Source organism: Aquarana catesbeiana, linkage group LG03 (assembly GCF_042186555.1).
Source record: "Aquarana catesbeiana isolate 2022-GZ linkage group LG03, ASM4218655v1, whole genome shotgun sequence".
NCBI classification, from domain to species: domain Eukaryota; kingdom Metazoa; phylum Chordata; class Amphibia; order Anura; family Ranidae; genus Aquarana; species Aquarana catesbeiana.
The window spans coordinates 691591266-691603733 of record NC_133326.1 but is presented as its reverse complement, the minus strand read 5'-3'; the positions used below and the strand labels follow the sequence as shown (position 1 = coordinate 691603733).

General features: G+C 40.5%; 1 protein-coding gene across 1 annotated transcript in view; it reads right to left on the bottom strand.

Annotated features, from left to right (window-relative positions):
* The window catches only part of LOC141133579 (NXPE family member 3-like), a 68459-nt gene extending 56331 nt beyond the window's left edge, over nt 1-12128 (bottom strand). Inside the window, exon 1 of the mRNA XM_073623042.1 lies at nt 11834-12128. Within this exon, the coding sequence (XP_073479143.1) occupies nt 11834-11887 (54 nt within the window). The 5' untranslated portion in view covers nt 11888-12128. The remainder of the gene's footprint in view (nt 1-11833) is intronic.
* Nucleotides 12129-12468: the final 340 nt, after the last annotated feature.

Here is a 12468-nt window from a genome sequence, read left to right as displayed (position 1 = left end):
CCAGTGCCTCCTCATCAGTGCCCACCAATGCCCACCAGTGCCACCTCATCAGTGCCCACCAGTGCCTCCTCATCAGTGCCCACCAGTGCCCACCAGTGCCACCTCATCAGTGCCCACCAGTGCCTCCTCATCAGTGTCCACCAGTGCCACCTCATCAGTGCCCACCAGTGCCACCTCATCAGTGCCCATCAGTGCCCACCAGTGCCTCCTCATCAGTGCCCACCAATGCCCACCAGTGCCACCTCATCAGTGCCCACCAGTGCCTCCTCATCAGTGCCCACCAGTGCCCACCAGTGCCACCTCATCAGTGCCCACCAGTGCCTCCTCATCAGTGTCCACCAGTGCCACCTCATCAGTGCCCACCAGTGCCACCTCATCAGTGCCCATCAGTGCCCACCAGTGCCGCCTCATCAGTGCCTCCTCGTCAGTGCCCACCAGTGCTGCCTCATCAGTGCCCATCAGTGCCTCCTCATCAGTGCCCACCAGTGCCACCTCATCAGGGCCCACCAGTGCCACCTCATCAGGGCCCACCAGTGCCTCCTCATCAGTGCCCACCAGTGCCACCTCATCAGTGCCCACCAGCGCCACCTCATCAGGGCCCACCAGTGCCTCCTCATCAGTGCCCACCAGTGCCACCTCATCAGTGCCCACTAGTGCCTCCTCATCAGTGCCCACCAGTGCCTCCTCATCAGTCCCCTCCAGTGCCACCTCATCAGTGCCCATCAGTGCCCACCAGTGCCACATCATCAGGGTCCACCAGTGCCACCTCATCAGTGCCCACCAGTGCCTCCTCATCAGTGCTGCCTATTAGTGCCCATCAGTGCAAATTTTTATAACAAACTATGAAAAAAATAAATAATTCAAAATTCTTTTGTCTTTTTTTATCTCTTTAGCAAAAAAAAAAAACCCGTGGTGATTAAATACTACCAAAAGCATGCATTATTTGTGTGAAAAAAATAATAAAAAATGTAGTTTGGGTACAGTGTTGTATGACCGCGCAATTGTCATTCAAAGTGTGACAGCCCTGAAAGCTGAACATTGGACTGGGCAGGAAGGGGGTGAAAGTGCCCAGTAAGCAAGTGGTTAATGTATGGATAACTTAGGAACCCATGTGTACTTTATTCGTCTACAATCTTTTTTTTTTTTTAAAGATTGATGAGCGGCTGAGGGGTTCAAATGACCCCTATAACAAAATCCTGGGGTATGAACTGGAAAGAGAATCCTCTTTAAGTCTGCATTCACACCTGAGCATTGTGTTTTTTCATGTTTTGTTACAGGATTTGAATGATGACCCTAGTGCTGACCGGTGGAAGTACTAATCACATTGGCCCCAATCACACCTCGAAGCTCGAAGCTCCAAAACACTGGAGGAGAAAAAAAATCAATTATTCTCTATGGAGACGGTTCACATCTCCACTCCAAGTCGCCTGAAGCCAAACGCCTGAAGCTCAAAAAAGTTATGGAGCTCCATGACATAACAGTAATAATAGACCTGCCCCTTGCAGAGTAGCACGAGCATCGGGAGCGTACGGCATCGTCTGGTACAATGACATGTTAATTGCGCATGCGCGGTGTACAGCTCACTCACAGCTGTTTATGTTCGGCAATTTTCGGCAGCTCCGTAGTCCTTCGCACTGTGCAAGCGCTGCGCCTGCACAGTACAAGGGTTGGGGGTCCTTATCCGCCGGGTAGTAGCAGCAGTAGCAGCCGCAGTAGTAGTAGTAGTAGTAGTAGTAGTAGTAGTAGTAGTAGTAGTAGTAGTAGTATTAACACTCTAAACCTAACAAAAAATGAGTAAATAAATAATAACCCTAACCCCTAATCCTAACCCTAACCCCAACTCCCAATCCTAACCCTAACCTAACCTAACTCTAACCCATTACCCTAAAATAAAAGAATAAAAAAATTCATAAATAATAAAAAAATAAAAGCTAATGTAAAAGCTAAAAAAAACTGAAATACCTAGGAACAAATTATATTCTCTATTGGCTAATAAAAAAACAACAAACCTCAAAAACGCTGTATACAAATGGGCAAATTGCTCATAACAACGCACCAAAAACACCAGAAAAACGCCCAAAGATGCTACTCACAGGTGTGAATGCAGCCTTAGCTTTGCTTAAGTTGCACATAAGAAGCTGGGGCAAGTAGAAGCTGCCACTAATGCCTATGAAATCATTTTCTAGAGGCAGCAGAGGAATATTTCCCCTAAAATAACAATTGTGAAAAATTATGAAATCAGGAAATACACACACTATATTATCAAAAGTATTGGGACGCCTGCTTGGGAAACCTTCTGGATAATCATAAGACACATAGCTTTCCAAGTATACACGCAGGCGCTAAGAAAACAATATATATATATATATATATATATATATATATATATATATATATATATATATATATATATATATATATATATATATATATATATATATATATATATATATATATATACTGTATATATCTTGATCTCTGCTTTATGGAGACAAATAGAATGTTAGTTGTGGTGGGAATCAATGAGTGCCAATCCAAAAATGTGGAAGAATAAGGGATATCCTCTCATGATACCATGAGGAGCAGATTGTAACAGACGTGGAACCAATTTATCAGTGATAACTTAAAAAACAGTATTTATTTACTACAAGGTACAATCATCAATTATCAAATCAGCATAACACATATGGTATAAATTGACACATTTTAACAAGAGATACATGGCAATTATAGGATGATTAAAATATAGCAATTATATAAACCTGGCGTATGTTATTAACGTGTTTCACAATAGTTGTTATTTCAGGACAAATCCTGCCTAGAAGGTATGAAGGTCATCCAAAATTAACATACAGAAAATAATCTGAAAATAATATACGCTATATTTTCAAAAGTATTGGGACACCTGCCTTTACATGAACTGTAATGGCATCCCAGTCTTAGTCTGTAGGGCTCAATATTGAGTTGCCCCACTCTTTGCAGCTATAACAGCTTCAACTCTTCTGGGAAGGCTGTCCACAAGGTTTAGGAGTGTGTCTATGGGAATGTTTGACCATTCTTCCAGAAGCACATTTGAGAGGTCAGGCACTGATGTTGGACGGGAAGGCCTGGCTCGCAGTCTCCGCTCTAATTCATCCCAAAGGCGTTCTATTGGGTCGAGTTCAGGACTCTGTGCAGGCCAGTCAAGTTCCTCCGCCCCAAATCCATGTCTTTATGGACCTTGCTTTATGCCCTGGTCCAGATCATTTGGTGGAGGGGAGGATTATGGTGTGGGGTTGTTTTTTCAGGGGTTGGACTTGGCCTCTTAGTTCCAGTGAAGGGAACTCTTAATGCGTCAGCGTACCAAGACATTTTGGACAATTTCATGCTCCCAACTTTGTGGGAACAGTTTGGAGAAACCCCCCAAAAAAACCTTAACCACTTGCTGACCAGCCGTTGTCATTATACAGTGGCAGGTTGGCACGATCCTGCGTGCCGTCGTAGCTATACGTTGGCTCCTTTAACATTGAAACCTGATATTTTGTGGAAGGAGGCAGAGTCGCCCGGCGACAGACATGTCCAGCTGAAGCTCCACATCTCTCGGGACTCCTCGGCTGATAAAGACACCCACAAGGCATGGTAAACTGAAAATAATCTTACCATAAGCCTCTTCAGTGACCCTGGGATAAATAAAATAGTCTTTGGTGCCACCTGAGGTAAAAATAAACTAAAGAGTGACAAGGATACACAGTCTAGAGGCCCCTGTAAAATGGCACAGCCTCCTCCTTCCTCACACACAGGCACATCTCGTGCTGCTAAGCAACTGCAGTTACCTTGGGATGCCTATAATGACTCTGACTGTGAATACAGCGCCGCTTCACAAGAAAAACAAACAGATTCCCTACATCCAAATATTTTGAGACCAATAGAAAAAAATGTTACAGAAAGCCTTTAAGCAGACCTCAGACTATATAACTGAAAGTCTCACAAAAGAAATCCGTGAGTTAGGCCAGCGCACTTCTGACCTAGAAATCAGAGTGGATGACATGGAAACGAATGTACTGTCCCATGATAATGAATTAGAGACTCTTAAGGAGGAAAACCCTATTAACCAAACACGCTTAGAGGACTTTGAAAATAGAACACGCCAATCAAATCTTCATATATGAGGAATACCTGAGGCTATTGTTGACCTTCATTCTACTATGACCGAACTTTTCCAAGAACTATTGCCGTCAATCCCGGTCAATCATTTGGAGATGGATAGGATTCACAGAGCTTTAACACCACGCAAACCAGGAGGTCCGCCTCGTGATATTATTGCGAAATTCCACTTCTATCGCACCTAAGAACAACTCATGGCTGCAGCTAGAGGAAAAAATCCACTCATCTTTCCTTGTCAAAAGAAGTTTATTGAGTATACAATGTTATAAAGATACATAAAGTAAGTTTACAAGGATCTATAAAGTAAGCTCATTGTTTTACAGTAGGGTTTATATAGGTAAATATCATGAAATTTCAAATATTAAACATTGGGTTCACGTAAACCTAAATTAAAGATATATATCATTTCCTTAGTTACTTTTGTAGGTATTTAACTCATCTTTCAAGATCATCCTCATCAGCTTTTTGCTGACCTTTCCCCAATTAATGTGGCTATACGACGTGCACCGAAACCCTTACTTCATAATCTACAGCAACGCCAGATCCCTTATCAATGGGGATTCCCATTTTCTATCCGCTTTACCTATCAAGGTGTCAAACATTCCTTTGGATCCTCAGATGAACTACAAAACACTCTACAAGAACTACATCTTATCGAAAGATCTTCAACTAGCCCTTGTCGACGCTCAACATCCAGCTCCCCTCAAGAATCCTCCAAATCTGAAAAAGATAGAGGCCGACAAAATTTCTCTAAGAGAAGTCGATTCAATTCTCCCGATATAGATCCTGTAGACGCAATGGCCTGAATGACTTTCACTCCTCATCTTGAAGCATATTCAATCTTAAGGCTTAGCCTTTATTTGGTTACTAAATTATTTACCACCTTTATAGGGCGTACACACGGTCGGACTTTGTTCGGACATTCCGACAACAAAATCCTAGGATTTTTTCCGTCGGATGTTGGCTCAAACTTGTTTTGTCTACACACGGTCGCACAAAGTTGTCGGAAAATCCGATCGTTCTAAACGCGGTGACGTAAAACACGTACATTGGGACTATAAACGGGGCAGTGGCCAATAGCTTTCATCTCTTTATTTATTCTGAGCATGCGTGGCACTTTGTCCGTCGGATTTGTGTACACACGATCGGAATTTCCGACAACGGATTTTGTTGTCGGAAAATTTTATCTCCTGCTCTCCAACTTTGTGTGTCGGAAAATCCGATGGAAAATGTCCGATGGAGCCCACACACGGTCGGAATTTCCGACAACACGCTCCGATCGGACATTTTCCATTGGAAAATCCGACCGTGTGTACGGGGCATTAGTATAATCTGACTAAACTTATTTAAAATAATACTGTTCTATTAAGTTTTGAACTTCCCCCTTTATCCCCCACAACCTCAGATAAACATATTTTATGTTTTATCTATTTACCCCTTCCACTCCCTCCTTAAGCCAGTGAGATACATATTGTCTGGCTTATAACCTTATTTACTTATATTTATCTTAGAGAAAAATCTAGTTATTTTTTAAATTGAAGTACCTCTATTGTTTTATATTTAATGATCCTGTTTATCAATAACACTATTTTCCTTCTTCATTACTGGCAATCCTATGATAAGTAAAATTGCTATGCAAACCATACAGTTTCTTATTTTAAAGTAAACAAGAAAAAATTGCGCTATTAAAGTCCAAACGTATTTATACTCACCTTACAGTATAGTTATTAATAGCTAATTAAACTTTTATTTTTTTTTACCCTTGCTCATTTTTTTTAAAATTTTTTTTTGTAATGGCCAAACTTGCGTGTCCAAGTATTTCTCTTTTTCTGTATATAGATCTAGGCCGTTGGGGTCTCAAGAGATTGTCACTGCTCCCCCTATCTTTCTGTCCTAGGATAAACCTCCATTCTGACCTATTATTATTGGAGGAGCTCCTCGGATAGATAGTAGGCCTCTGGGTTAGCGTTCTTTTTATGCACTCAGTACGCCGCCTTTTTACTTTTCTTATACGCACAATTTACTTACTATTGTTTGACTATATGACCCTTATGCCCTGTACACACGATAGGATTTTCTGATGGAAAATGTGTTATAGGACCTTGTTGTCAGAAGTTCCGACCGTGTGTGGGCTCCATCACACATTTTCCATAGGAATTTCCGACACACAAAGTTTGAGAACTTGCTATAAAATTTTCCGACAACAAAATCCGTTGTCGGAAATTCCGATCGTGTGTACACAAATCCGACACACAAAGTGCCACGCATGCTCAGAATAAATTAAGAGACGAAAGCTATTGGCTACTGAACCCGTTTATAGTCCCGACGTACGGGTTTTACGTCACCGCGTTCAGAATGATCGGATTTGAGCCAACATCCGTCTGAAAAAATCCATGGATTTTGTTGTCGGAATGTCTGATCAATGTCCGACCGTGTGTACATTGCATTACTCTCTCTTTCTTCCTCTTTTTCTGTCTCTACTCCCCTCTTGGTTCTTGCCCCCCCCCCAGGATAATTGTAGACTCACAATCTTTGAATGCAGTATACTACAATATTTCCTTTAAGATTTACCGATAGCCCCCTTAAATGTCCTTACGCTAAACGTACAGGGTCTAAATATTCCACAAAAGCAAACTAAAGTTTTTCGCTCCTTAGCTTCCTCAAAAGCACATGTATTCTTCCAAGAAACCCATTGCGCAGATAAGGCGACCCCTAAATATTTTGGTTCAGCTTATCACCAAGTTTTCACAGTCTCTGCCAAAACTAAACAAGGAGGGGTGCAAATAGCCTTTCATCATACTACAACCTTTTCCCATCTGATAGAGATCAAAGATCCAGAAGGTCGCTATCTTATACTCACGGGATATCTATTCAATTCTCTAATCACAGTGGTATCTTACTATGTTCCTAACAAAACTCCATCCTCATTCCTCTCCAATTTATTACAGGTAATTGATACTCATAAAACGGGAACATTTTTAATCTGTGGAGATTCAAATCAAGTCCTTTATCCTTTTTTAGATAAATCCCCAACTCCTGTTGTATCTAGTTCTCAATCTCGTAAGTTCCAACAACTTCTTCAACAACACTATTTATTAGATTCTTGTCGGGAAATCAATCTTGCTAGGTGCCCATTTACTTTTTATTCTCATCCCCATAAATCATTTTCCCATATTGATCACATTTTGATCTCAATAGGCATGACCCCTGAACTCCTTTCTTCATCTATTATCCCTTTTCCATGGGCTGACCACTGTGCTGTACTTTCAACTTTCACTTCTCTAATACCCAAAACACAAGATTCTATATGGCATATTAATGACTCAATCCTATCTCATCCATCACACTCCTCTGATCTAGAAATAGCCATAAAAGATTACCTGGCCAATAATGAGACCCCTAATATATCCCCACTGACCCTATGGGAAGCTCATAAACCTGTTCTCCGTGGGGTTTGTATACGCCAAGCCTCATTTCTTAAAAGAGAAAAACGACAACCAAAACAAAAATTAGAAGCAGCATTGAATACATTGCACACAATCTTTTAATCCAATCCTACCCCTGTGACTAAATTACAGCTTGATAAAGCACTTTTAAACCTTGACCTCTTTTTATCAGAATCTGTCGATAAAATGTTATGCAAGTCTAAACATAAACTTTATCTTAAAGCGAAGTTCCACCCAAAAATGGAACTTCCGCTTTAAGTATTCCTCGCCCCCTGACATGCCACAATTGGCATGTGATTTTTTTTGGGGGGAGGCTGGGTACTTGGTATGGAGTGGGACTTCCTGTCCCACTTCCTCCTTCCGGGCTTCTAACCGCCTAGGTGATTCCTAGGCGGCCACCCCCCCTCCCGGCAATGTTCTGGGACATGTGACAGAACATTGCCTGGCCGGGATCTGTGTGTTTACACACACAGATCCCAGTTCTCTCTCTGTCACGAGCGATCACGGGTGCCCGGCGGTCTTCCTGCCCGCCGGGCACTCACATCGGCTCCAGGCACATGCTAAGGGCACGCGCGTGCCCCCTAGTGGCCAAAAGGCAAATCAACGTAAGGTTATCCCGCAGAAGTAAAACTGCGGCGGCTGGTCCAGAAGTGGTTAATATATAAAGACCAGGCCGGCTTTATCCTACAGCGCCAAGCAGCAGATAATGTACGCAGGACTACTTTACTAATTCAAGCAGCTAAATCACGACAAATACACATCTGCCTCTTATCTTTAGATATCAAAAAAGCATTTGATACAGTTTCGTGGCATTACCTACATTTCATCCTGCAGCGTTGGCGATTTGGTCCTCATTTTCTTAGCTGGATCTCCTCATTTTACAAAAATCCCAAAGCCTTTGTTAAATATGCTGGATATAAATCAAACCTATTTGACATCTGTATTGGTATGCTTCAGGGATGTCCACTTTCCCCACTCTTATTTGCCCTACTTATTGAACCCCTTGCTCAATCAATCCGTAATGACCCCTCTATTAAAGGTCTAGATTTAGCTGGTCACCAAAATAAACTTTGCCTATTTTGACGATATGTTAATCTTTATGTCATACCCTCATATTTCTGCTCCTATTCTTATAAGTAAACGTGATCACTTTGCCCACAAATCTGGTCTAATTATTAACTCTCAAAAATCTATAGCCTTTAATATATCTTTACCTCCTCATATTTTACAACAAGCGCAAACATCCCTCCTTTTCTCATGGTCCACTTCATGCATTCTTTACATAGGGATAACTCTCACACCCAATTTTTCGGACATTTTCCTCCAATTTTGCGTCAAATATCTAATCTTCTGACACAATGGTTCTCTTTACCATTATCTCCGATAGGTAAAATTAATGTAATAAAGATGGCTATACTGCCCAAAATTCATTATCTTTTTCGAGTTTTACCTATCCCTGTTCCAGCATACTTTCTCAGAATACTACAACGTAAGGCATTAACTTTCATTTGGGGCTCCTTGAAACCCCATCTGCCCAAACACACTCTTTACCTTCCAAAGCCCGAAGGGGGACTAGGTTTTCCTAATTTTACCTCCTATTACCATGCAGCTCAATTAGCCCATATCCCCAAATATCACGCAAAACATGAAATTCTGCTTTGTGTTGCGCTGGGATCAATAGATTGCGACCCACTTTCAATAACCAACCTTGTATGGTCTAATTCCTCCGACCGTAAAAAAAAACTCAATAATCCTATAACTAAACATACACTAGCCATTTGGGATACATTTAAATTAGTAAATGGACTACAATCTCCCTATATACCTCTTTTATCATTTCTTAAAAATCCACATTTCTATCCTGCTTGGTCTACCCCTAAATCTTTTAAAGCATGGACCTCCACTAATCTAACTCAACTCTGTGAACTAGCATTGTCTACTTCATTCAAAACTTTCCCTGACTTATGTGAAAGTCACAAACTTACTAATTCAGAGCTCTTTCGATATCTTCAGATTAAAAAAAAAAAATGTTATGCCATATATACAAGGATTAACGTGCTTTGAAAATATATGTAAACGTGACCCACACACTAAGGGATTTATTTCAACTCTTTACACTCATCTTATTACTAAACCGAGCTCAGACCCACCATCATATGTCATCCTCACAAAATATAGCTGCCTTAGAGATAAATTACAAACTACCCACATGTTGGTATTTGGTCCCTGTCAGAATTGCGAAATATGCTCCAAATTATTTTCCATCTTGTTTTCGTGGCTGTGGTGATCTTGGATCACATCTCCATACTTGGTGGGATTGCCCGGTAGCAAAAAATTTCTGGAAAGATGTATTTCTTATGATTTCAACACTGTTTGAAATCCCTATCAATCCTGATCCTACAATGGCACTTTTTTAAAGTTAAAACCGTCCGCCCTCTCCTACCGCCAATTCAAACTCCTATTGCGGATCACTACAGCTGTGAAACAAACAATTGCCAAAGTTTGGAAATCCCCGTCCTTAACCGCTTCACCCCCGGAAGATTTTACACTCTTCCTGACCAGAGCACTTTTTGTGATTCGGCACTGCGTCGCTTTAACTGACAATTGCGTGGCCGTGCGACATTACACCAAAACAAAATTGACGTTCTTTTTTTCCCACAAATAGAACTTTCTTTTGGTGGTATTTGATCACCTCTGCGGTTTTTATTTTTTGCGCTATAAACAAAAAAAGAGCGACAATTTTGAAAAAAAAAAAGCAATATTTTTTACTTTTTGCTATAATAAATATCCTCCCAAAAAATATTAAAAAAAAAAACAAATTGTTTCCTCAGTTTAGGCCGATATGTATTCTTCTACAAATTTTTGGTAAAAAAAATTGCAAAAAGCGTATTATATTGATTGGTTTGCGCAAAAGTTATAGCGTCTACAAAATAGGGGATAGTTTTATAGCATTTTTATTAATAATTTTTTTTATTAGTAATTTTATCATGACTGCGACATTATGGCGGACACTTTTGACTTTTGTTTTGGGACCATTGTCATTTATACAGTGATCAGTGCTATACAAATGCACTGATTACTCTGTAAATTACACTGGCAGGGAAGGGGCTAAACACTAGGGGGCGATCAAGGGGTTAAGTGTATCCTAGGGAGTGATTCTAACTGTGGTGGGGATGGGCTACCACTGACATGACAGCGATCACTGCTCTCCAATGACAGGGAGCGGTAGATCTCTGTCATGTCACTAGGCAGAACGAGGAAATGACTTGTTTACAGAGGCATCTCCCCATTCTGCAGCTCCGTGACACGATCGCGTGCCCGCTAGCTGCGTCAATTAAAGGGGACGTACAGGTACGCCCATTTGCCCACTGCTGCCATTGTGCCGATGTATTTCGGCGTGCAGGGGTCGGCAAGTGGTCAATAATTGCTGAAACTAAAAATAGAGTCAATCAAGCAATGATCCATGCCAAAACAGAGGCTTTAACTCAAGATAAAATATCCAACTTTGAGACTCTGGGTGACTCACTTTTTGCCTTCCAATTTTGATGCTTCCCTACTAAGACCATGGTAATCTCGATTTATAATTCCATTCTCTGCTTTCATGGTATGTGTTTATTACCATGTACTACCCCGGCGACCCCTACTACTTCTCATTTCTTTCTTCCCTATCTACTTTTTCTCCTACCTAAGATTACTTTTTATTTTATCTTCTTTCTCTCTTCTACTTTTTCCCCCAATTCTCTCTCTCCTCTTTCAATTTACTCTTTATACAGTTCTGGTTGCAGAACTTTTATTTTCTTAGCTATCATTATACCAATTGTACATAGTTCTAATATGTAGTATACGATTTTAGATTATATAATAATTTTTTTTTTATTATTTAAAAACTATACTCTTGATAATAATTAAGACCTTTTTTTTTTATTTGAGGTCATCTTATATTAACCTGGTCTAAGTTGGTCTTATCTTTTCTTATACAATGTATGACATCATCTTTTGAGTAGTTAGATCCATGCTAAAATTGTTTTAGTTAAATTACTTTTAGTTTATGTTGGAACTACAACTCAATATTATTACCATATATGTGATCTTTTCTTTTGCTGCCACCATATGTCCTTATGAATGTCAATTGTTAAAATTCAATAAACAAATTTGACAAGAAACCTGATATTTCAGAAACCACATCAAGAAATTAGTTCAATTTGCCTGGAAGATATACCGTATATACTGAAATTTAGACTTACCCCCATAAAAAAGATGATGACCAATGCACAGAGAAAGACACCCGGTTTCCTCATATTCTTCAAGGGATGCTTACCACTCTATAATAACAAATATATCTTGGACAGCTTTGAAGGACAAACAGTATAGCCCTTTGCCTTGTTGTGCTACATCAGAGAATGCAGTGAAGTAAAAAAAATGCCTTCAGAATTCCCAGGGGATAGCCAAAACAATAAAGCTTCAGTGCCGTAAATATTGCAAGCATCAATGTTCAGTTAGCAAGAGCTATGTACAGAATGACGAGTGCATCCAACTGTTTCTTGTAATATATTACATCTTAGATCCAGGTAACAGCTGATCTACGTAAGCTTGTTTTATCTGCCCAAACCTGCTCACCTGCTTCACTCTGGCAGTCTTGTGGTTTAAGCTTCTCTGTCAGATAACTTTGCTAGGTCCATCAATCCATGAGACCTTCCTGTAGACTACACTGTATTTGAACAAGGAAAATTGGTTAAGAATTAGCCCCAAACTTTGAACGGATATTCAAACTGAAACTAAAGTCCATTGCACTTACCCTCCCATCGTTTGACTCAAAGTCTGCAAGTCCAACGATAGTAAAGCACTGTTCCAAGTCAGTTTGCCCATCATCAGCTCCAAA